Source organism: Molothrus aeneus, chromosome 7 (assembly GCF_037042795.1).
Source record: "Molothrus aeneus isolate 106 chromosome 7, BPBGC_Maene_1.0, whole genome shotgun sequence".
Classification (NCBI taxonomy): Eukaryota; Metazoa; Chordata; class Aves; order Passeriformes; family Icteridae; genus Molothrus; species Molothrus aeneus.
The window spans coordinates 36905867-36931886 of NC_089652.1; the positions used below are offsets into that span (position 1 = coordinate 36905867).

The 26020-nt window shown below is 42.7% G+C and overlaps 1 protein-coding gene across 1 annotated transcript in view; it reads left to right on the top strand.

Annotated features, from left to right (window-relative positions):
• The window catches only part of KIF5C (kinesin family member 5C), an 81347-nt gene extending 56993 nt beyond the window's left edge, over positions 1 to 24354 (top strand). The window contains exons 14-26 of the mRNA XM_066553836.1: positions 2748 to 2954; positions 3776 to 3922; positions 6799 to 6987; positions 8006 to 8123; positions 8782 to 8858; positions 9857 to 9966; positions 10740 to 10841; positions 11418 to 11478; positions 11816 to 11887; positions 12402 to 12506; positions 16050 to 16266; positions 17205 to 17318; positions 20444 to 24354. Coding sequence (XP_066409933.1) covers positions 2748 to 2954; positions 3776 to 3922; positions 6799 to 6987; positions 8006 to 8123; positions 8782 to 8858; positions 9857 to 9966; positions 10740 to 10841; positions 11418 to 11478; positions 11816 to 11887; positions 12402 to 12506; positions 16050 to 16266; positions 17205 to 17311 — 1512 coding nt within the window. The 3' untranslated portion in view covers positions 17312 to 17318; positions 20444 to 24354. The remainder of the gene's footprint in view (positions 1 to 2747; positions 2955 to 3775; positions 3923 to 6798; positions 6988 to 8005; positions 8124 to 8781; positions 8859 to 9856; positions 9967 to 10739; positions 10842 to 11417; positions 11479 to 11815; positions 11888 to 12401; positions 12507 to 16049; positions 16267 to 17204; positions 17319 to 20443) is intronic.
• Positions 24355 to 26020: the final 1666 nt, after the last annotated feature.

Genomic DNA, 26020 nt, shown 5'->3' on the forward strand with positions numbered 1-26020 from the left:
TTTGTTTTATTTTGTTTTATTTTGTTTTATTTTGTTTTATTTTGTTTTATTTTGTTTTGTTTTATTTTATTTTATTTTATTTTAATGTTTAAAATTTTATTTTATGATGAAGTTTCTCATTCTCTTGCCACAGCTTGATTTTATTGCCCTGTGCTGGGGCTACACAATTAATAACAACAACAATAATAATAATTATTGTTGTTGTTATTAATAATAATATGTTGTTAAGAATAATATTTAATCATTAATAATAATAATAATAATTAATAATAACAATAATTTAAAAGTGTATATTAATAATGCACTTGAAGTACATTATTATATATTTATAGAATATAATAAATATAAATTATGTGTAATATATAATAGTTACTATTATATAATAACAATAATGTATGTATGTTATTATATAATAATATATTGTTTATTATTATTATTAGCTTTATTATTATTATTATTATTAGCTTTATTAGCTTTATTTTATTTATTTATTTATTTTCTGATGTGTATTATGATTTTATTTGTGTCAGGTCACTTCTCCCATCTTTTTCACATCCCTTTGCTCACCTGAGGCTGATTTTCCCCCACAGTTGTGCCTTGGTTTTGTAGTGATGTGCATCCCTCCCGTTTGGGAGCAGAATTATTCCTCACCCTCCCTGTTCCAGTGCCACCATCAATCAGCTTTTCAGTCCCCATTTCCCCTTTTTTTTTTATTTTTTTCACATTCCTAGTCCAGCTTTGCTAAATTCCAAAATCTCTGCGACTGGTGCTGTCCAGAGCCTTTTTCTGCCTGGTCCCAGCTCTTCTGCAGGCCTTACCTTGGGAGGAGAAGGTGATATTTGATTATTCAAAGGTGATATTTTATTATTCAAAGGTGATATTTTATTATTCAAGGTGCTTTTCCCCACATCAGCTGTCCCTGGAGATGTGATGAGCTCACTGATCCACCAGCAGCTGCCTCACTCTGCTCCCCCCTAATTAACCAGCCCTTATTTCTGCTTGATTAAGCCAGCAGGTTAATTATAAGCCTGCTGCAGATGAGGCTGATTTTAGGGGGATTTTTGGTGCCTTTTCACCTCTGGCTGCTGCTTCAGGTGGGTGTTTTGGGGGATTCTGGAAACTGCATCCCCAGGTGGAACAGATCCATGGAGTGCTGCAGCCGTGGGCCTTTTCCCTTATTTACAGCTCATCTTTATTCTGGTTTTTTGGTGGCTTTTGAGAAGCTTGCTCCATTTTTCCACACCATATCATCCAGAATCTCCTTGTTTATGCTGCAGGTGATGCCCACCACTTCTTGAAGCCACGCAGAAAATTTCTCAAGTAAATGTAAATAATAGCTCCATCTGTGTTTAGCAGGAAGATGATTTGAAGCTATTTTGTTGTTTAAATATTTACATGCCATCTGGCTCTGGCAATCCAATGGCTTTTTCCATAACGTGAGTGCACTTGTGAGGCTGCAGCATTACCAGGAGATAAATTTCCCTTACATCTGAGTCCTCTCTGGGCACATGCCAGCCTCCAGAGCTGCCTGCCTGCTTTCCTATTTTTCCACGAGCACTCTGAGCCAAAAAAACCCAAAAAAAGCCATTTCTTCTGGGACATTCTGCTTTTTGGGTGGTCTGCTTGACAGAAGTGGGTTTATTTTTTTGCTGGGGGTCTCACTCAGGTGCTGGGTGGGCAGATCAGGAGAAATCCACCCAAAACACTTCAGCAGGGAAGGTTTTATTCCACTGTCTACAATATTATACCAATCCATAATCCATATTTCTTGGGAAGGAGTGAATTCTGTGAATGAATGCCCAAACTTTGCTCTTGGGATGAGCGTGAGGCCCTCCCACAACTCCTGCACTGCTTTTATCTGTTGTACTTCCCTATCTGATCTTTTTGTGCCATGTCAAGCCCTGGTTTTGTTATTACTCTTGAAAGTGCAGTATTAGCAATAAATGTTAGGTGTCACTTTGATTTATTTTCACATCATCCTGCAGTGCAGGGCTGCTGGTGGGGCTGGGGTTGTCCTGAGGACACCACAGCTGAATTTTCAAAGCTTTAACATCTCACTGAGCATTGCTTCAAGGGCAAGGGACGGTGACCTCCCACAATCACTGAAACCTCAGCAGCAGGCAAACAGTAAATTTAAGAAGTTTTTCAGTTTGGAAACACTCACTAAAGTGTGTGTGTGTGAAGTCAGTATTTTCTTCTGAGATTAATATTTTCCCTCAGCAATCAGGAGCAGCTAATCTGTCCTCAGCATCATCCTGCAGATGATAAGTGAGAATAATCGTCTTAGGTTTGCTTATCAAAATATTTCTGTGAAGCCACGAGGTCTTTGTGGCTGCCTCAGAGAGCCCTTTTCCCTCAGCTCAGCTCAGAGCCCTGAGCCTCTGGTGAAACATTTTACTTTGTGGGATTTTTTTTTTTTTTTTTTGCTCTGAGCTGCAGCAGTGGATTGAGGGCAGAAAATGTCTTTGGAGCTCTGATACTGCTTAAAGTCAGTTTCTCTGCCTCAGCCTTGGGTCATAATAGGATTTGATGAAGATTTTTCTCGTTGAAGTTCAGAGCTTTTTTTTGTGCTTTCTTCAAATGCTTTTATGCTGGAACTGCTGCTGTTTTCAGGATTTCTCCCCTGCTGCACGCGCGATTTGCGCTCACTCTTTTCTCCCCTCTCTTTGCCCATTTTTCTCCTTTTCAACATTGCCTTTTGAAGGAGTTTTTGGGTCACTTAATGCTGCTGTGATATTCCTCCCCAGCTTTTGGCCTCCACCAGGAGGGATTATGAGAAGATCCAGGAGGAGCTGACCCGACTCCAGATCGAGAACGAGGCGGCCAAGGATGAGGTGAAGGAGGTGCTCCAAGCCCTGGAAGAGCTGGCTGTCAACTATGACCAGAAATCCCAGGAAGTGGAGGACAAAACCAGGACCAATGAGCAGCTGGCAGATGAGCTGGCACAGAAAAGTGTAAGAGCAACTTCTTCATCCTCCTGGTTTTCTCTCCTTGCTCCCGAAACATTCCCAAAAAACCTGCTGGTGTCACCCTCTCTTCCCTGTCTCAATTAAACAACGGAATTAAGGGGATTCAGAAGCTGCTCTGTGGAAGTTGGTGGCAGATTGTGGCTCTTGCAGCAAGGGACTGGATGTGAGAAGTGGCCATCCTGTGTTTTGGATATTTAAAAGCTGTATTTTGCCAAGAGAGCTGTGAAAATCTGCCTCGTGCAAATGGCAGCATTTTGTGGTTTTCTGGACTCTGTGCTGTGGAGCTGGGATTTTACAGGGAGCCAGGGGATCTCAAGGAAGGAATCAGGGAAAAAAATTAATCGGCTTTTTCAGCTCTGATGTGCCCTGAATCTTAAGCAAAAAATGGGATCTGAGGAAAATCAAGATTGGTTTAGTAGCTTAAAGCATCCTTTTTCCCTTAATTCATTACACCAACTTAAGGAGCTGTTGTTAACAGATCTGTTTCATTAAATACTTTGTTATCTCCCCCAGTAAACCAGATTACCACGAAATCCATTGGAAAAAATTGAATTTTCTATCCCTCTCTACCTATTTCCCTGTGATTAACCTCCTTTGATGTATTATGCAAATCAGATTCTTAGCGGATTTGCTACATTTAATAGATCTAAAGTAGCCTTTGGTGGCAAGTGAGTTGTGAAAGTGGATTATGCCAAGGTGGAACTGGATGTGTCACTACATTGTGCCAGCAGCCATGAGGAAAATCCCCCCTGAAAAGTGCCCAGCCTGCAGTGGGGAGGGTAATTCTTGTTTTTAAACCTTTCCAGAGCGCCCTGACAGCGACCCAGAGGGAGCTGGGCCAGTTGCAGGAGCTCAGCAACCACCAGAAGAAGAGAGCCACAGAAATCCTGAACCTGCTGCTGAAGGACCTGGGGGAGATCGGGGGAATCATTGGCACCAACGACGTCAAAACCGTGCGTGGGCTTTGCTTTGAGCTTTGTGCTTTGAGCTTCCCCAGCTGCTCCTGCAGGGAAACACCCCAGCAAAGCAGGGAGTCCCACAGGGCCTTGCCTTGGGGGGCACTTAAAGCTCTTCTAGCTCCAAATCCCCTTCCACCATCCCACATTGTTCCAGCCTGGCCTTGGGCACTGCCAGGGATCCAGGGGCAGCCCCAGCTGCTCTGGCAATCCCAGCCCAGCCAGGAATTCCCAATTCCCAATGTCCCATCCATCCCTGCCCTCTGGCACTGGGAGCCATTCCCTGGCTCCTGTCCCTCCATCCCTTGTCCCCAGTCCCTCTCCAGCTCTCCTGGAGCCCCTTCAGGCCCTGCCAGGGGCTCTGAGCTCTGCCTGGAGCCTTCCCTTCTCCAGGGGAACATTCCCAGCTCTCCCAGCCTGGCTCCAGCCCTGGGAACATCACAGATGTGGAATGTGTGGATCCAGCCAGTCCCAGGACACTCTGTGTAAATCCTGGCTGAGCACACAGGAGGACACTGCAGAGCTCTTTGTCTGCCTGGGAGTGATGCCTTGTGAAGGCTGACCTAGAACAGGGACTAGACAAAGCTAAAGAATAAAGTAGGGATTTATCAAGAGGCCAGCTCAGTAAATACCCCAAGATTTCAGAATAACATATAGGAATAATAAAGGAATAAGAAATCTCCTCCTTGAGGACTGGGAATTCATAAAGGAATGAGAAAATCCCATTTCTCTGCAGGGGAGCTGAGGTGTTGAGGCTGCAGGAAAACCAGGGAGGGGACAGGTGACAAAGCAGGACAGGGATTGTGACAGAGGTGATCCCACAGAAATGGGGATGATGCCTTGTGCAGGCTGCCCTGGAGCAGGGGCTGGGCAGAGTCCCAGAATAAAGCAGGGATTCATTCCAAGCATCTCCTCCATGGATCCACCTTGGGCAGCACCAGAGCCCAGCCAGGGCTGCACCCAAGATCAACCAAAATGGCCCCAAAATGCACCAGCGCTCCCGGGCTCTGTCCCTGGGATCAGTTCTGCTCCATTTGCACCTTGCAGTTCATTGTCCCATTCCAGCTTTAGCCCCTGCAGTCCCACCCTGCTTGTTTTTCTCTCTCCAACCCACGGGGTTTGTGCTCCTGGGCTGAGATTTGGCTCATTTGTCCTTGGTGCCCAGCTGGAGCAGGAATTGTTTTGTCTCCCTGCTCTGTGCACAGAGCTCACCATCCCCTCATATGAAGCCTAGACTTACACACTAAAGCAGCACAGGGTCTGAAAAATTTAAAAGCCAAAACCTGAGGCATCAGGAGAGGCTCAGTGTCTGGGCTCCCAGTTCCCACAGTTATTCCCAGCTCAGTTTTTGGGGCCAGAGCCCATCTGGGAGTCACTGAACTGATTAATGAGGGGTCTCAATTCCCCCCAAAACAATACACTCATAGCCCAACTCTTTCCCTAGCTGGAAAGACCCCAAATTCCCAGAATATGAAAATATTGGCTTCTGAGGTGGCCAATTTTTGATCTGAAGTTTGGTGCACATTTTGGTCAGCCCTGCTTTGAGGTTTGCCTTTGTGTGGCTCTGTGTGCTTTGGGGATACAGTAGAGGAGGTGGCTGCTCACTTTGTCACATTTGTAGAAGAACAAAATGCTGATTTCAGAGAAAATATTTGTATGGTCATTGCTAAATGGCAGCGATGGAAAATTTCCATGGCCTGGAAAAATCTCCTTGGTGGTGTTAATGCCATCCTTGTCTATTTAAAACCCCTATGAAAAATAGCAGTGCTCGAAAGTGGCTAAGTCCATTTTTGAAATGTATGAAAACTCCTTGCAATACATTTTTGTTACTTTTAGTTCACTTTTTGTTGACGCCCTGCCAAGGCTCTCTTAGGCCAGCAGGAGCTCCAGCCTGTCCTGCTGCAGGGGACACAATCCCTGCTGTCCCTGTGGTGCTGCAGATCCCAGCCTTTGGAGATGTCACAGCAGCCTCTGGTGGCCGCAGGAGCAGGGACTGGGACAGGAAATCTTTGCAAATGGAGGCAGAGGCGGTTTGGTACAAGTTTTTGTAGGAACTGAGATGTCAGCACTTCAGGGGACAGCTGCCAGTGGAAATCAGGCCAGACTGAGGAGCTTTCAGAGAATAATTTCAAATTTGCTGGCAATTAGCATCTTTTCCAAGTGTGTCTAATCTCAGAGCAGACTGAAAATTTTGGAAGTGTCATTTTTCAGGATTTTTGGGACAAGAAGCAGCACATGTTCCCTTTCCCTTGGCAGTGCTGGGAAAAAAAGGGAAGCAGATGAAGTTGAGCTGGGTTACTGCTCAGGGAGAACCTGCACAGCTCCTCAGTGGAATATCCTGAGCTGGAAGAGATTCACAGGATCATGGGTTCAGCTCCTGGTCCTGCACAGACACCCCAAAACCCCACCCTGGGCATCCCTGGAAGTGCTGTCCCAAATGCTTCTGGAGCTCTGGCAGCCTTGGGAATGTGCCCATTCCCTGGGGAGCCCAGCAGCCTCTGGGGGAAGAGCCTTGCCCTGATATCCATCCTAATACCTGGATATGATATCCCTTCACACAGATGTGAAATATCCAATGTAAACAAAAATAAAATATACAAGATAAAAGGACAAATCAAACAAAAAATTCTGAAGGAGGATGTCTCCTTAATGTAATAAGCACTTTGTGAAAAGATCCCAATTCTGATTTTTTTGTCTTCCAAATCCAAGTTTTAAGTTTTCAGAAGTAGCTTATGCTCTTCTCCCCTGCTCCAAACTCTCTTTCTGAAATGACCCCTGGCCTGTAAAGCCATCCCAGAGCCCAGGCCCAGCCTGCAGGCTGGTTCCCAGAGCGGGAGCAGCTCTGGGTGCGAGCAGCATCCCTGTGTGCTCAGTTGGCAGATGTGAACGGGGTCATCGAGGAGGAGTTCACCATGGCCCGGCTCTACATCAGCAAGATGAAGTCGGAGGTGAAGTCCCTGGTGAACAGGAGCAAGCAGCTGGAGAGCGCCCAGATGGACTCCAACAGGAAGATGAACGCCAGCGAGAGGGAGCTGGCGGCCTGCCAGCTCCTCATCTCCCAGGTGGGTCTGCTCCTGCCTGCTCCGGGCCCTGGGGCCTCCAGCTGTGCTAGAGGCAGGGTTTGGGGATGAGGTGAGAGATGAGAATTTGGCTTTGAGTTTTCAGAAGGTTGATTTATGATAATATAGTTATGATAATATAATATGATATGATATGATATTATGTGGCATTATATGGCATTGCATTATATGGCATTATATGGCATTATATGGCATTATATGGCATTGCATTATATGGCATTGCATTATATGGCATTGCATTATATGGCATTGCATTATATGGCATTATATTATATGACATTATATTATATGGCATTATATTATATGACATTATATGACATTATATTGTATGACATTATATTGTATGACATGACATTATATGATATCATATCATAGCATATCACATTATATTACATTATACTATATTATACTACGTTATACTATATTATACTATATTATACTACGTTGTATTATATGATATGATGTTATATTATAGTATATGCTATTATGCAGTATTATATATTATAGTATATTCTATTATATAGTATTATAGTACATTACAGTATATTATAGTACAGTATACTATATTTTATTTATTATTTTATGATATTATATCACATAGCATAGCATATCACATTATATTACATTAAACTATATTATACTATATTAAATGAAGTGATATGATATTATATGATATATCATATTCTATTATTTTACATTCGATTACATTATACTATATTAAACTACATAGTATTGTATTTTATTATATTATACCATATTATACTACATAGTATAGTATAGTATAGTATAGTATAGTATAGTATAGTATAGATAGTATAGTATAGTATAGTGTAGACTCTCTCTTAGCTCCTTCCCAGCCATTCTGCTGTGAGTTCTCCCAGCCATCCCCTCTGGGTGTGGAAACTCTCTGTTCCCTCTCCCTTCCATGGGCCAGTTGTCCCTGAACTCGCAGGGCAGGGCTGCTCTTCTCCTCTCTCACGGCTGTTCCTTGTCTTTGAAGCACGAAGCCAAGATCAAATCCCTGACAGACTACATGCAGAACATGGAGCAGAAGAGGAGGCAGCTGGAGGAGTCCCAGGACTCCCTCAACGAGGAGCTGGCCAAGTTACGTGCTCAAGGTACAGCTCTGGGTCTCATCATTTCTGTCTTGGGGCACTCAGTTTTGTGTCTTAGTGACATGAAAAACTATTAAACCCCCACAGAGATCCTTTACCAAGCAGCACCAATCAGTCTTGCTGAATATTCTGTTAAATTCTGCATTTCTGAATTTTACTATTCTAATATTCTATTCTAAAATTCTGGATTTCTGAATTTTAATATTCTAATAATTCTAATATTCTGTGAAATAAGGATTTAGCTAAATTTCAGTTGTCCCTCTGCAACATCCCTGCCTCGTTCCAAACAAAGCTGCTTCCCTCAGATGTGCACAAGTTGTGTCTTTCCCAGCTGACTTCATTTTTAAGGCTTGGTTTTCCCCTTCCAATTGAATGTGGAAAATGTGTAGGTATAAAAGAAGCTCTTGTAGCTTTGCTAAGCTCCTGAGTTATATCAATTTATAACCTTGCAGCCTTAAAATCATTCTGGATTTCTGCACAAGGAATTTTCCCTCTCTGAGGGAGCAGCAGGTGGGGACAAAACTTTTTATTTAAAAAAAAAAAAAAATCATCTTCTGCATTGTTAGAACAGAATCTTTATTCCATATCCTGGAATAAATTAAATTTATTTTAAAATCTAAAATTAAAAATTAAAATTAAAACTGTTTCCACCTTTAAACAGAAAAAATGCATGAAGTCAGCTTCAAGGACAAGGAGAAGGAGCACCTGACACGACTCCAGGATGCAGAGGAGATGAAGGTAGTTTGGCACTGTGGAAATTTTGAGGGAATTTCTTGGTGAGATTGTTCGTTGGGGTGGAATTTTGTCTTCTTGTTCACATGGCCAAAAATTACATTGATTCACCTCTGTGTTACACTAAATTTTTGCTGCTGGAGCTCTGCTGGAAGTCAATTTGCTCAGTAGTGAATGAGGCTCCTGGGGTTAATATCATTTAGGTACTTATAAATTTGATTTTAAAAGAGGCTGCTTCCCCAAAGTTCTGCTGGAATTCTGATTATCTCCTGGAAATAATAATAAAATACATAAACCCGTTTTCTGGTATTTTTCCTTTGGAATGCCAGGAAATGTTTGCAATAATGAGTTGTTCTGATGAGGTTGCACACTGCAGACAAGGAAAAATAGAGTTTTACAAGGGCAGTAATAGAGGTTTGCCAGCTGCAGAACTTCTCCCTCCATCATAAAAATTTTAAGTGATGAAAGCAGTTGTAAAGTGATGAAAGCAGTTGTGATTAAAGTGGTTGTACCTTACAGCTCTGAGGAAAAAAGCAAAGTTTGTGTTAGCAGTCTAAAGACACAAATTGAGTTTTTCCTGTTGCTTGAGGCATATTTACTCCTAGAATTTAAATTTAAATAACAATTTCAATAGCAGGGCTGTGGATAAACAATTCTCAGAGGTTTGGGTTTTATTTCTGTCGCAGGCAGAGCTGTACAGGTATTTTCTGAGTGAATAAACAGGGGAAATAAGAGAGGATTGGTGTAAAATCCGTGGCATTTGTGGCTAAGCCCTGGGTTTTCATGGGGTACTTTTTGCAAGAAAATGAGTCAAAATTGTTGTACATCTGTTGCTAAAAACGGAATTAAAAGGTTGGGTGAGCAGGGACAGAGCTCAGTGATGACAGAAGGAAATGCCAGGCAGTTTCCTACATGGATTTGGTGTTTTCCCTCCAATCCAGAGGCTGGGTAAGAGGGAGCTGTGTGTCCCTGGGCTGCTCTGATTCCCAGCTCTGTGTTTGCAGAAGGCTCTGGAGCAGCAGATGGAGAGCCACAGGGAAGCCCACCAGAAGCAGCTGTCCAGGCTGAGGGATGAGATCGAAGAGAAGCAGAAAATAATCGATGAAATCAGGGAGTAAGTTCACCCTCTCCACCCCTCCTCTGTCCTGGGATGCTTTGGCCTTGCTTTTGTTAGGTTTGATTGATGTTTCTTTGCAAGTTCTGCCCTTACACGCAGCACCAACCCTGCAATTATTTTGCAGGGTGGATTACAGTGCCTAATTCTTTATTGGGGAGCTTTAACAAGGCCATAAAATCATAGGGAGTTTATAAGAAAGGGTGATGTTGCACCTGCAGGTCAGGAGGTGAGAGGAGAGCAGGTTTTAAAGGATCATGGAATCATTTGGGTTGGAAAATCCTTTAAGGTCATTGAGTTCAGCCACCACTGAACCACGTCCCCAGGAAGGTTTTGAGATTCTCACAGCAGACAGTGATAGTCTGGCTGACTCCAACAGCTCCCATTTTCACACATTTTTATATTTTTTCCTCACCACCAATGTGACTCTGTTATGCTTTGCTCCTGCGTCCTTCTTTTTCTAAAATCTAGGCATCATTTTATCATATTTATTGTGTATGGCCAAAGATTAATTGTAGGGAAATGAGGAAGCAAGTTAGAAAGATGCCAACAACAATTTGGGTCCTCCTTACAGGCAAACAAAACAAACCACTGGATTTAGCTCTCCAATATTTTAAAATAATGTCCTCCAGGTTTTTTATGCTTCATTTCTTCCAGAGTTATTCAGTAGAGAGTTACAGCTTTACTTTTCCTCTGCCCAATCCCATTTTGTTTGTGGAGATTTTCCCTCCCTTCCTCCTTAGCTGGGCTGACTTTTCCTTTCACATTTCCAGCATGAACCAGAAGCTGCAGCTGGAACAGGAGAAGCTGAGTGCAGATTATGATAAATTAAAAATTGAGGACCAGGAAAGAGAAATGAAACTGGAAAAGCTCATGTAAGTGCGCAGTTTGGTATCCCTGAACCTCTTCATGTGTGGAAAATGTGCTAGGGAGAGGGATTTGTGTTGGAATATTCACACTGAAAATATCATTTTAGTAGGAAAGTCAGCAGGAGCTACTAATAAATAATTACCAATTACTCTCTATTTTTATACCACAGGGTTTTCAATAGTGGCTTTGATAACTACAAAAAGAGTTCATTAGGGCTCTGATTTTATAAAATATCCCAGCAAGTCTTAAATCTCTCATTCCTTAATACACAGCAAAACAAGCATGAAAGATGTTGGGAATTTTTTTGTGGGCTTTGTTGATATTTTTGGGGGTTTTAAATCAGATGTTTGAGTAAAAAGCCTTTCCTGGAAATGAGAGAGAAAAATCCCATGTGTGGACACAAAGATGGAGGTGGTGACTCAGCCCTTCCAGGTGATAAATTTGGATATTTGGGGCAATCAAAAGTATAATTAGAGATGTGAAATTTGCTGCCACCTGCAGATTTGCTGCTCCAGGTGGATGCTGTTGATTCTCCTCTGTTTATTGTGATTGATTCGTGTTCCATGTTGTGATCTTTCCAGACTCCTTAATGATAAAAGAGAACAAGCAAGAGAAGACCTTAAAGGGCTGGAGGAAACAGTGGTAGGTCTTAATTACACCTTGTTCAGCTTTTTCCCCTATATCTGTATACCCTGGTGATATATTTTTTAATTTTTGAGTAAACAGCTTTGAACTACCTAAACTAAAATTAAAAAAGGTTGTTTTTACCAATTTTGGAGAAATTGTTCTCTTCAGTGTGGTTTTGGGGCTGGGTGGGGTTTCTTTTGTGGCATTCAGAGTGATTCCTAGAGAGAAAATCCAGAGTTCTTTTCTCCTGTTACCAACTCAAATCCAAGGAGAACTTTTACACCAGAGCATCTACTATGTCCTAGTCATTTGTCCTTTTCTAAAAATTATTGTTTTGTTATTTTTATTCCAGGCAAGGGAGCTTCAGACTCTTCACAATCTGCGCAAGCTGTTTGTCCAGGATCTTACCACCCGTGTTAAAAAAGTAAAACTCTGCTCTTTTAAACCCAAATCTTCTCCTTTATGTACAGTATTCTTGTGATTTACTGGAAGCCTTTAGTGCATATCCCATTTACAAAATGGGATAATGTCTTTTTTAGTAGCAGTGATAAACAAGATTAAAGCTGTTCTGATGTCTATCAGCTTGTATTTGGTCCTAATTTGATAAGGAAAATGTTGGTGGGTGAGGGAAGTGAATTTATCCAGTGCAGTTTAAGTACAAAATTCTCAAAGATGATGAGCTTCAAAAATTATTTAGTATAACTGGATTTTCCTATTCAGGATTCCCCTGTAATTGTTCAGTAAAAATAGCTTGGTGGTTTTTTTTGTGTAAGGGGAAATGCGATTCCTAAAAATCAAACAAAGAGTTAAAATAATTTCTCTTAAATTTGGGGCTCAGTAAGACTTTTGTGCCTTTGGGGAGCTCAGATTTGCCAAAGAGCTGAGCTTCCCCTTGAGTTTGTGCCTGGCTTTGCTGAGTGCTGCAATTTTGTGTGCAGAGTGTTGAACTGGATAGTGATGATGGAGGTGGAAGCGCTGCGCAGAAGCAGAAAATTTCCTTTCTTGAGAACAACCTGGAACAACTTACAAAGGTTCACAAACAGGTAAAGGCTCCCTTTTTTCCTCCCTTTTTTCCTCCCTTTTTTCCTCCCTTTTTTCCTCCCTTTTTTCCTCCCTTTTTTCCTCCCTTTTTTCCTCCCTTTTTTCCTCCCTTTTTTCCTCCCTTTTTTCCTCCCTTTTCCCCTCCCTTTTCCCCTCCCTTTTCCCCTCCCTTTTCCCCTCCCTTTTCCCCTCCCTTTTCCCCTCCCTTTTCCCCTCCCTTTTTCCCTCCCTTTTTTCCCCCTTTCCCTTCCTTTCCCCTCCTTCCCTTCCTCCATCAAAACTTGCACTTTTTGAATATTTGCAAGGGTAATTTTGAAAGGTAACCTGTGCTGTCTGAGGAAAATGTACCCTCTAAACTCCTTGGAATTAGGAGCTGGAGCTGCTTTTCCCACTCCATGTACTTCTAGGAATGTGGTAAATAAGGATTTATTTTTTTTTCTGTGAAAACACATCTGTTTGGCAGTAGGAAATACATAAAAATAGCTGTTTTCTGGATGGATTGTGCATCCCCAATTTGACTCCTGGCCTGAAGCTGCTCAGAGGCACCTTGGAGGTGGTTGGAGCGGATTCAACCAGCAGAGTTTTCAATGAAAACAATGGAATTGGGGTTTTCTGTGCAGCTGAAAGGCTGGTGCCTCCCTGGGGTGCTGAGGTTGGTAATTTCTGGCCCTGTCCATTTGTGTGTCCTCCCTCCTTCATGGAATTCCAGTTTCATACGATCCCAGATGTGGAATTAAAGCCCATCCAGTCCCGTCCCTTCCACGTCCCACAATTTCCACTGTCCCAGGATGCTCCAAGCCTGGCCTTGGACACTTCCAGGGATCCAGGGACAGCCCCAGCTTCTCTGAGCACCCTGTGCCAGGCCCTCCCCACCCTCACAGGAATAATTTCTCCCTAAAATCTCCCCCCCCCCCCCCCCCCCACCCCCAACTATGCTGGAGCTGTGTGCCACTCTTCAGGTGCACACACAAAGCACTAAAGCTGTTTTGATTTCTTTTTTGAGCAGTGGCATTACACTGTGCACTGCACTCTCCCAGAGCTGTATTAGTGACCCACACTCCCACATTTGCTTTAATTACTCCTGTGGAAGTGCCCAAAGAGCAGGAAGTGCTGGACTGTGACAAGTGTCTGCTAAGGTTTGGGGTTTTCAGATTCTTAGGGAACAGATGGTTTCAAGACCTACTTTCTAAATGTGGAAACTGGGACATCTTCAGAGTGATTTTTCTTTTACCATTTTGCCTTTTTTTTTGCACTCGTTTCATGCATCTGCTGGGTTTCAAATGTGGATTTTTATAGCTCTCATTAGCGTGTATTTACTCAAAATCAACTTGGAATCCACATCTTGTAGGAAACTTGCAGAGAAAAGTGACATTGGACTTGATACCATCCTGCTTGGATTTTGTATCACAACTACTTCACACAACAAGGGTTCAGCACTTGCAGAAAAAGCACATTGTGACAATGTTTTTTTAGCTTGTTTGTGTTCTTCTCCAGCACTAAGCCTGGCCCAGCAGGTGTTAAAATGCTCTGATTGTTAAACAACATGTGAATGTCAGGACATGCTGTTGCTTTGCTGCATTATTAATGTGGTTGTTAATCCATTTTTCTCTCCAGAAGAGGGAGAGTCACTCCTTTGGAGCAGATTTCTGTTGACTTCCAGCAGTGGTGTAATCTGTTCAGTGGAAATTGTGCTGTATTTTCTGCCCCTTTGCATCAGTTTTGTGTTTATTAAAAATCAATCCTCTCTTGGCTGCTGCTGCATGGGAGGTCAGATGTGATTTGTATAATTGATAGACCTCGCTCAGGTCCATGTTAAACTGAGGAAGTGCACCAATTCAAAGTTGCATGTAATCATTATATTTGTAGTTACAGGCCTAAAAGTGATTTCTCAGTGAAGTTCCCAGTTTTCCCACATGGCTGAGTAGGGAACACACAGGTGAACACATCAGAGCCACTGGAAATGACGAATTTGGGGTGATCCCTGGTGATGTCTGTAAGACATATTCAAGCATTCTTATTTTAAAATAATGAGGACCAAGGATTTGCAAAATCCTGGAGATTTCTGTGTTATGAGGAAATGTAGAGTTTCTGCTGCAGTTTTTGATGTGTAGAGAAGCAAATCTGGCTGTCAAGTGCTCTGCAGTGGCAGGCTTGGTCCTGGAGTCCTCATCTTTCAGGATCAGCTCTGTGGAATCTTGTTGAATGGAATAAACTCTATTTTTCTTTGCTCTTTCTGGTCAGTTTAAATGAATATCAGTCCTCAGCCAGAGAAGTGAGTTTTGTGAATATAGCTGAGCTTGGACAATGCTCTCAGGCACAGGATGGGAGTGTTGGGTTGCCCTGTGTGGGGTAAGGAGCTGGACTTCATCCTTATGGGTCCATTCCAGCTCAGGACATTCTAAACTTCTCTTTAACTTAGGATTTTTACATTAATTTCTGGAATAAACCTGTTTAATTTTAGTACATGACATATGGAGAGCACCTGGTGACATTTTCTCTCTCCTTGTGAGGTGACTTTTCCTGCCATTTTTATGAGGAGATTTTTGCCAATTTCTTTAGACCTTGTGGGCCTTTCTTTAGACCATTCCAGCTCAAGACATTCTAAATTTCTCTTTAAGATTTTTACATTCATTTCTAGAAGAAATCTGTTTAATTTTACTACACCTGGCATGGAGAGCAACCAGTGGCATTTCCTCTCTCCTCATGAGGGGATTTCTCCTGCCATTTCTCTGAGGAGATTTTTGCCACTTTCTTTTCACCTTGTGGGTCCATTCCAATTCATGATATTCTAAATTTCTCTTTTACCTAAGCTTTTCACATTAATTTTTGAAATAAATCTGTTTAATTTTAGTACATGACATATGGAGAGCAACTGGTGATGTTTTCTCTCTCCTCATGAGGTGACTTTTCCCGCCATTTCTCTGAAGAGATTTTTGCCAATTTCTTTAGACCTTGTGGGTCCATTCCAGCTCAGGACATTCTAAATTTCTGTCTAAACTAAGATTTTCACATCAATTTCTTGGAGAAATCTGTTTAATTTTAGTGCACGAGGAGTGTAGAGCAACCAGTGGCATTTCCTCCCTCCTTGTGAGGTTACTTTTCCCGCCATTTCTCTGAGGAGATTTTTGGCAATTTCTTTAGACTTTGTGGGTCCATTCCAGCTCAGGACATTCTAAATTTCTCTTTAACCTAAGCTTTTCACATTAATTTTTGGAATACATCTGTTTAATCTTAGTACACAAGGAGTGTAGAGCAACCAGTGGCATTTCCTCTCTCCTTGTGAGGGCTTTTCCCGCCATTTCTCTGAGGAGATTTTGACCACTTTGACCTTGTGGGTTCACTCCAGCTCTGGCCATTCTAAATTTCTCTTTAACCTAAGTTTTTCACATTAATTTCTGGAAGAAACCTGTTTAATTGTAGCACATGACATATGGAGAGCATGGTGGCGTTTTCTCTCTGTGAGGGGACTTTTCCCGCCATTTCTCTGAGGACATTTTCACCCCTTTCTTTTTACCTCCTTTAACTTTGCACCACTTTCCCCACAGCTGGTACGTGATAATGCAGATCTTCGTTGCGAGCTTCCTAAGCTGGAGAAACGCCTTCGAGCTACGGCAGAGAGAGTTAAGGCCCTGGAGAGTGCACTGAAGGAGGCCAAGGAGAACGCCATGCGTGACCGCAAGCGCTACCAGCAGGAGGTGGATCGCATTAAGGAGGCCGTGAGAGCCAAAAACATGGCCCGGAGAGCACACTCTGCCCAAATTGGTGAGGACATGGAGCTAAAGGGGCTGCCCACATGCTTCAGGCTCGGGCTGGTTGCTGGGGGTGGAGTGGAGGGAGTAAAACATAGGGGCTGCTTCTCCTCTGCTGCACAGGAATCTTCAAAGGCCTCGTTTTTTCATGGAATTTGCCCCACCTCAAGTTTAAAGAGGCTCTGCTGTTCCACTGGGTAAATAAAGGGCATAATGGGTCTTGTGTGCCCTTCTAGTGACCTGAAAACTTGTCTCCTTAAATTAGTCGCTCACTTTCTTCCTCCTCCTCCCCCTACACGCTCCCTCTCTGCTTTCATTCTTTCCTTGCCTTTCTGGACCTTGTCCATTTCTCTTTTTTCCCTCTGATTAGTCCTCCATGTGATTTAATTCCAAAAAGTCTTCCTTTGTACTTCAGATATTGATATATCTCCGAGGCACAATGCAATGAGTGCACACAACAGAGGAATGGGGCAATTCTTGGAATGATTTGTTGGGATTAAAAAGGATAATGGTTTAGATGGAGATGACAATACTGGGGTATTAAATCCTGAGGGAGAATCACGCAGCACAAAGTGTCACCTCCTGAATGCTTCCTCTTGTAGGGAGCCATCCAAGCTTTGTCTTGACATCTTCTGGAATGGTGTAAATTGGACATAAAAAGTGCCTCACTGCCCAGCAAGTGACTTCCCTCTGCTCTTGGACAGTCCATAATTTTTTCAGATCCAATTCATGGGAAGGTGGAAGGGCTCTGCCAGCAGGAAAAAGGATCTGCCAGCAGGAAAATGGGTGTTTTTGCTGTTAGCCAAGGCAGGAAGTGCTGTGTTCTGCACAGCTGGATCAGAAACCACTGAGTTGGGAAACAATGGGGTTTCCCTTGGAGGAGAAGGGGAGATGGGAAGCTAAAATGGGAAAGCTAAAATGTCCTGTTTGGTCCCTCCTTGCCCTGTGCAGCCAAGCCCATCCGCCCTGGTCACTACCCAGCGTCTTCTCCGACGGCCGTCCACGCCATCCGAGGGGGAGGCATGTCCAACTCCAGCTACTACCACAACACCAAATAAACGAGAGGTAAGGCCAGAGTAACTCACTCACCTCTTCTCCCACTGATCACTCAGTTCCCTTATATTTCATCTCGCTTTTAGGAGACCCACAGTAATTTTTTTTCTATTTTTAGTAGTTGTTTGCTGATAATTACAATACTTGTTAATTTAGTGCCTGTTAAGAGGTTTTGCCAGCTGCTGAGGAGAGGTTTTATTTTAATGACTTAGCCCTTTTAAGTTTTTTAAAAGCTGCTCTGGTAAATCTGAACCAAAATTCACCATAGAGGTATGAAACTCATGTAGTAAAAATACAGATCCAGAGATTCCTTCTGCCAGCATCATCTTCTGCTTTCTGTACCATGGATGTGTTTCCATGTTGGGATATTCCAGCCTGGGATAAGGGTAGAGCAGCTTTCAGTGGCAGCATGAGACATCTCCAGATTTGAGTGTCACCATTTGGCACACTTTGCACTCTTAGTTTTCTTCATGGAAAAAAAAAACCAACCCTAAATATATTACTTTAATTGCCAGGGCTTGAGAGTCTCTCCGAAGCAGAAGATGAGCAGCATATTCCCAATAGTCTGTTCCATGGACTCCATCCTCCCATTTCTTTCTTTAAATGCTCATTGGAGAGATTTTATAAATATAATATATATATATTATAATATAAATAAATGCTTATTGGAGAGATTTTCTATCTGCATTATTTTAGATGATCACTTTATGCCACAGATGTGCCAAAAGCCGGATGGCAGCGAGTGGCTGTGAAAAGCAGCCTGGGGACAGCAAACTTGTCCCTCCAAGTCTGGCTTTTTGCCTTCCTCGAGGATTAATTCTGTCTCACAACTCTCTTCATGGTCTGTGGTCTCCTCGAGGCATTCTTGGGTGTTTTTAGCTTTTTTGGGGGAATGTTCATGTCAGGCTTGCATGCCAAGCATCCATCACACCACACTCAAGCTGTTATTGTGCTGGGGGATTGTTCCTGCTCATTGTGTTTGCCATGAGCTTCCAGCAACAAATATTTCCTCTGTGGATAAATTAGGGCAAGGCTTTGCTGAGTGGTTTTGTCCATTCTGGTCTGAAATTGGCTTTTCCACCTCAGGAGTGAGGTGCCTCTGTCCATCTGCTTCATTGCATTCCCATCTCTGTGACCTGGCAAAGAGTGGGGTACAGAGAGAGCCTGGTCAAAGATTTCTAAACATTTCTTGTAACAGCTACTCTGAGGGGAAAAAGCTGCCACCTGCCACAAATAAATGCACCTTTAATTTACCAGCTGTAGTGAAATGAAGAGTGAGACTCAAACAGGCCACAGTTGTCAATTTTATTAATAAAATTGCCACACTTCAAACCAGATGGGTTTGTAATAACAAGGCAGGACTGTGGAAGTCAAGAAAAAGCAATCAGGAGGCATAAAATACTCAACAGATATTTCAGATGCTGAGGTTTAGATTTGAGGGCTGTGGAGATGAGCAGGTTCAGGCCATGTTGCAGAGGAGCACCAGGGAAAATGAGGCTGCAGAAAAAGAGAATGGAAGATCTCAGGGGAAACTGGATAAAGTTATGGACTTGGGGTTTCTGGAAAAAAATTAGGAAAAAATCTGGAAACCAAATGGCAACCCTACAGGTTGGAATTAAAGTATTTTAACAATGTGTTCTAGATTTTTTGCTCACATCCAGAAATAAGGAGAAGATGGAAGGTGTAGTCCAGGAAGGCTGGGGAGTGATTGGAGAGGGTCAGTTCTCCTCAGTTTTGGTCCTTTGCTTAAGAATTTTATTGGCAAATTCCAACTATTTGGCTGCCAAAATTGGGAGTATCTGAGTAATCTGAATTCTGAGCTTGGATGGAAACCCAGGGATCTGAGTAAGGGTGTTAGTAAAGGTGCTGCCAGTGCAGGGAGAACTTCATCCAGATTATTTCCGGATTATTGCTGAGACATTCCTAGACTCTGCAGAAAGTGCTTTGGAATGGTGCAGCTGGAACCAGAACAAAACTCTCTTTTATAGTCATTTAACAGCAGAGAAATAAAATTGAGGTTCTTATCTCAACATTTGCTGAGGAGAGATTTATCTTGTGTTCATTCATTATTCACCATAAAGATAAAAGACACTTAGTGCTGTTAGACTGGTCAGTGGTTATGATTGATTAACCCAGCAGATGGAAGAGAAAGAATCGTGGGTTTTAATAAAATGTGCTTGTTTAATGTGAATATATAAAATTATAGAGTATATTTTTATAATATTATCATGATATTATATATAGAATATTTCAGGTATTTCTGTAAACATTTATTTTATATATGTGTATATATATTAGGAAAATATCTCTGTCAGGAGACAGAACAGAAGGATTGGTTTGAATTTGTATTTTTCATCCTTTTGATATTGTAATTTTCAAATTCTGCTGCTGTTACTTCCCCCTCCTTATTACATGAGATAAACACACACCAGCTCTTCAGCACATCCAATGAGGCAAGAGAAAAATCCCACGAAAGGAACAAAAAATTAAAGGGGAAAAAAAAAAGTTAGACCTTTACATAGTGTTTGTGGGAAATGGATTTGTAGAAAATTTTTAAAACTTGACAGAAGGTTCACATAGTGTGTATCTGTATGTAAACTTTGAGATAAGAAATGTTGACTTAGAAATACCATGGAATAGGACAGACATTGCTGAGAGAGAAATTGAACTAGAAAGAAGTTTCAAAGGATAGTTTTGTAAAAAAGATTAGATACTTTGGAGAAATAGAGCTATGAAAGATGTATTGTGTTAGGACTCATGAGGGGTAATTTTAGATGATTGGCTTCAAGGCATTTACAGCATGGTGTGGCAAAAGCTGATAGGTTAGGAAACATTTCTAGTGTATTGTAATTAGGAAATAGTGGGGTTTTGGATTGTGAGGGTGTGAACTCTAATACTTGTTGAGAATTTTCTACAAATCCATTTCCCACAGTGTTTGGGTGAGACATCATTCCAGGCTGCAGGTGGCAGAGAGCGAATCCCATCAGGAGAATTGGCTCATTTTGTGAGACCCAAATTCCATCATTTTTTAAACGCGATTGCAGATCTTTGTTTGCTGCCCGTCCCGTTTTCGGCGCTCTGCTTTCTAATCCCCCAAATCCACTAATTTTCCTTCCTTTTCTCGCTCTCTCTGGCAGGTCAGTTCCACTTAGCATGTTAAGGACTGTCATTAAGTCACATTAGTTTCTTTTTTGCCCCTCTCCAACCCGGTCCACGTCCCGTCCATCCTGCGCTTCCCACGGCCGCCGGCGACGCCCCGCTCCAGGTACTCCGAGCTTCGTAGGATCTCCACGTGTACAGAAGTGTCCAGCTCAGCTCCTCCAGATCCTTGTACAGTGTCTGGAACATTCCCACCTCAGTAAGGATGATAGGGAGTCTGCCACTCCGAATTCCACGACCCCTTGGCGCTGCTTAGGTTGGGGCTTCTCCACTCAGAGTGATGATTTTCTTTTTTTCCTCCGAGTCCTCCGTTGGCATTGGTAATTCCCGACTTCTGGCATCAAGGAATTAATTATTCAATGACCAAGTGCCATCAAAGGCAGGTGATTGTGCTCTGTCATGACTGATTTCCTGTATAATATACATATTATTTTATATTTTTAGGGGATGAAAATGTGCTGCTATGTGGTTTAATTTTACTGCTTAACATTTTCAGAAGGAAATTTCCCCAAAGAACCATTTGTAATATCCTGATTTAAAAAAAGAAAAAAAATCTTTGGACTGTATAAAATAACCTTTATTGCAGTACCTGGTAAAGAACAAACGGGATGCAGAGAAATCTGTTAGTATAGACGTAGGATTTGAAGTTTGGTAGTTCCATGAATTTACCTGTGTGACCTGTTTCAAAATTAAGCTCCTATTCCCTTGTAGTTCTCCCTACAGTGGTGGGTTTTCCTGGAGTGGAATGGCTTAGCCACATGTTTGTAAGAGTTGTTCCCTAGGAATTTTTGAAGGATTTCAGAATGCTGTGGAAATCTTGCCTTGGAAAATCTGACAAGCATCTCCCCCCTCCCTCCCCCTTTCCCCAGACAAGCCCTGATCTGTTCACACTGGAATTCAGATCCCGGAGGGAACAGTCCCCTACCAGAACAAAGGAAAATAAAATCCCCCAAACCCTTCCTTAAAAAAAATCCTAAAGGAGGTGAGAGTTGTACACTCCAGCTGCCCTTTGCAGACCAAATTTGGGAATTTTTTTGCTGGGATGTGAGGAGCACGTTTCCAGGGGAAGGGAATGTCTTTTTAAGCCACTAAATCCTCTCATCCTGTGGAAGGTCCAGAGGGAAGGAAAAGCCTTCCCTGGATCTCTCAGACAGCAAATTTCCATCTTCCCAGCAAGGGGGCACTGGAATTGCTCTGGGAAGGTTCTGCTGGCAGGCAGAAGGTGCTGCTCCTCCTCCTCCTCCTCCTCCTCCCTCCCTCCCCATCTCCTGGGGCAGGTGGGACTCCAGGAAGCCGGGATTCCAGGAAGGCTCCAGGAAGCTGGAATTCCAGGAAGGCTCCAGCTGAGTGTAGCCCTCTGGTCTTCTTTTGCAGACGTTTGCTCTTCTTTAATTTGAGATTGATTGGGATTTTTATTTTTAAATTTCTGAATGTGTAGGTGTAGAACTCTTCAGTTCCGTAGAGCGTTTTGGAAGATTGTGAGTTGACTTTAGATATTTTTTTCTACTGAAATTAGGGTGTTGCAAAGTAAGTTGAACTTAATTTAACTGTTTTTTGGTTTTTGTTTGGTTTTTTTTTTAATGTTGCACTATTTTGGGGAAGCATTTTGCTAAACATATTTAATGAAGTTGCAGATTTGCATGTATTTAATTTATTTTGTATTTTCCAAAGTTTTATATTTTCTTTCGTTAACGTGCATGTGCACTGCCAGAAGAATGAACTGTGAACTTGCCATATGCAATCTTTAATAAAATCACTAACTCAGAACTACTCTGTGCTATCTTACCAGCTGGTCAGAGCTGAGCTTTCTACTAGGAATTAATAATCCTCTTGTTTTGGTTCTAGGAAAAGATCCCAAGCTTATTTGCTGTCAAAGATTTTTGTACTGTAGGCAAACTTTTTGTTGTGTCTCTCAGAGTTTGGTACAGAATTCAATTGTAAATGCAGCATTCATGACAACAAAAAGGTCTGGATTCCTCAAGGCATGGAGCAGGAATTTTTTGGGGCCGGTTCTGCCAGCTCCCTGCAGCTTGAGGCAGAAGTGAACTTGGACATCTCTTCCTTGTGCTGGTGCTGATCAGCCAGTCAGTGCCACCAGCAGCGAAACGATGAAGTTTCTCCAAGTTCCCTTCTACACCAACACTGCAGGAGGACTTTCAGCAAAGCCCCAGAGATGCCTTAGGCTAAAATCCTCAAAATTGAATACCTGAGATATCTAATAGCTGGAAATTACAAATTCTCAGTTGAACATACTCTGCTTGTATCAATTTTTATTTTTGAAGCCTACTTTAATTAGGCAACTTCACTTTGTACTGCGTGTTGTATATTCAACTTTTGTACCATTTCTAAGGCTTTCACATTTTATATCTGGAAAGGAAAACCACACATCTGCTCTGCAGAGATCAGAACCTGTCTCTTGCTGTTTCCTGACCCCATCTTCCTTTCTTTGCTCTTTGAGTGTTGTGTTCTATTTATTCCAGGCTCATTTTTCAAGTTGTGGTTTGTACAGCGCAAATGAAATTTCACATCCAAAAATGTCATGCATGGGACAAATTGGGGTGGAAATACCATTCCCAAATGGAAAACGGATTTCAGATGGAACTAAAGTGCATATTGTTCTTTTTGCTAGTAATTGAAAAGTATTTCTGGCTCACTTGAGCTTCTCTTATTGATATGTTCAAATATCTTGTGTTTGTCCTTGAGTTCACGTTTCATCGACTTGTTTTCTGGAAAGCAAGGAAAGTTTAAGCTTGGAAAGACCTTGGCTGATGCATTCTTAAGTTTTGTATTAAACTCAACAAGGGTGAGAGTTGGATTATCCTGAAGATACTGAAAACTTAAAAATAAGTCACCAAAAAGTTTTTGCTACAATTCCTGCCCACAGAGCCTTGAGTAGCTTTTCAAATTCACTTTATAAAGCCTAATGGACTAAGATGCACATTTGTCTGAAATCTTTATAAATTATAGGATCATGGAATGGTTTGGTTGGAAGGGATTTTAAGGATCAGCTGATTCCACCCCCCTGCCATGGGCAGGGACACCTTCCACTATCCCAGGCTGCTCCAAGCCCCATCCAACCTGGCCCCGGGCACTTGCAAGGATCCAGGGGCAGCCACAGCTGCTCTGTGCACCCTGTGCCAGGGCCTGCCCACCCTCACAGCATTCCTTCCCAATATCCCATCTAACCCTGCCCGAAGGCTTGAAACTAAACAAAATCGAGAATCTTAATTTGAACGCGGTTTTATTCGAAGGATTGTTTAAATAACGGCGATGAAGGTCTGAAAGAAAAGGGCTCACCAGATTCCCCTCGCTGGAGGAGAAATACCTCACCTAACCATGACTGAAGTACTCCTCCACGGGGGGAAAAAAAAGGAGGGAAACAAAAGGGCAGGATAATCTGAATCTCCCCTTGCTTTGACTTGCGTCCTGCCGGTGCCCGCAGGAGCCGCGCCGTGCAGCGGCGCCATCCGCTGTGCGGGATGGAGCCGCGGGCTGAGGCACGCTGTAGATTTACCCCTGTCTAGTTTGTAAAGTGTGTAACGTGTACTGCAGACGTGTATTCTCTGGGCTCTATGTATCTTTACAGTAGTGTTCAATTTAGGAGAAAAAAAAAAAAAGGAAAAAAAAACAAACCAAAAAGATAAATAAATGGTGGACACGTTTTGCTGGTAACAAGGGGAAATTTTTTTTTTTTTTGCCATTGCATCAAATGATGCTGAACTGTATTAAACTCTTGATAGCAGACCTGAACCCTCCTCCTCCCCCCAGCCCGTGGAGAGAAGTCTTTTATCTTCGTGCTGAAGTTCTGTCGGAGATGGATGGATACACTGGCAGACTGCATGATGTATCATTCGAAATCCGTTACAGTGGAAAATAAAACTGAACTGAACTCTGCCGTGTGGGCCTGGTGTGACACGGGACAGGGCACTCCCTGCAGCACTGACAGCTCCCCGGGACAGGGACAGCACTGAGGGAACGGCTGGGCATGTTTGGGGTGGGTGTCAGGGAAAGGCTCTTCCCCCAGAGGGTGCTGGCACTGCCCAGGCTCCCCAGGGAATGGGCACATTCCCAACAGCTCCAGGAGGGTTTGGACAGCACTCCAGGGATGCCCAGGGTGGGATTTTGGGGTCTCTGTGCAGGGCCAGGAGCTGGATCCATGATCCCGTGGGTCCCTTCCCACCCAGGATATTCCCAGATTCCCACTCAGTGGAAGCACACTATAAAGCAGGCTGAGTCCATGCTCTGGATTTCAGCTTTCCTTCTGAACCTGTAGAAAGTAATTCACAAAAATTATAAAATCCCAATGTGGTTTGAGTTGGAAGGGACCTTAAAGCTCATCCCATGCCACCCCTGCCATGGGCAGGGACACCTTCCATTGTCCCAGGTTGCTCCAAGCCCTGTCCAACCTGGCTTTGGAACTGCCAGGAATCCAGGGGCACTCATTAAAAGATTTGGGTGACTGGGGAATGAACATAGCAAGAGTTTTAAATTTTTTGAAGAAATAATTTCATCATCTCTACTACCTCTCCATGGATATATTCCTTCTTCCTCCTCTTTTTCATTAGCCTGGAGGATGACAGGGAGACTCTTCCACTTCCCTTGTGCATGTATTTCCATTTTTATAGGAATGTTACACTCTATGTAAAAGCTCGTGTGTCCTTGCCACTTCCCTAAAGTCATACTGGGGAGCTTTAGAAACAGCTTATTTCCAGTAATTATTACTCTGAGCATTTCACAATTAAATCATTACTTTTCTCCTCAGCAATGCAAATTCCGGGTGCTCCAAGTTTTCTGTAGGAATGGATTGCTCTCTTTTTTTGCTGCTCAGTAGCCTCCTAATGAGGATTATGTGGGTTTTGCACCATAAAAACATGAGCAGACTTAGAAATTAGTCCAGTAAAGTTTGGAGTCGATTGTTAAAAATGATGAATAAATTTTGGATTGTGATAAATGTTGGTTTCAGTGCAAAAGAGGCACTTCCTCACCCTTTGAGAAGCTCCTGCAGGATGAGGATGGCTCCACCCGGGAAGAAGAGTCTTTCCAGTGGAGATGGTTTATATTAAGGACAGCAGGTGGGAAGTCCAAACATTCCCCAAAAGTCCTGCAGAGGAAGGCAAACACTGCAGGGTGCCAGAGCTCTTTCCATGAGTCAAAAAATACTCACCCTTCAAGATCTCCTCGATAAAGCTCATGCCTGGAGGATGAACTCAATTAGAGAGCAGACTGTTTGCAAGAATTGTATCCCTACAATTTCGTTTTCGGAATGTGGGATTGCAGCACTTAATTAACTCCATGAAAACAGCACAAATTACTGTATCCATTTCCAAGATCCACCTTTCGCAAGAGCGCAGGGAAAACAAAGGAATGGGACTCGCATCCCTAAAAAAAGACCCACCGCAACGCTGCCGCTATTGATTCAAACATTTCTTAGCTCAAACCGAAACCCTTTAAATTTATCTTCCAGCAGAGCAGATCCCAAGGGAAGTTGAGTTTATCCTAAAATGAAGATATTCGCCAGTTCGCCATCAAGATCCCCGATGAGCTCTGATGGAAAA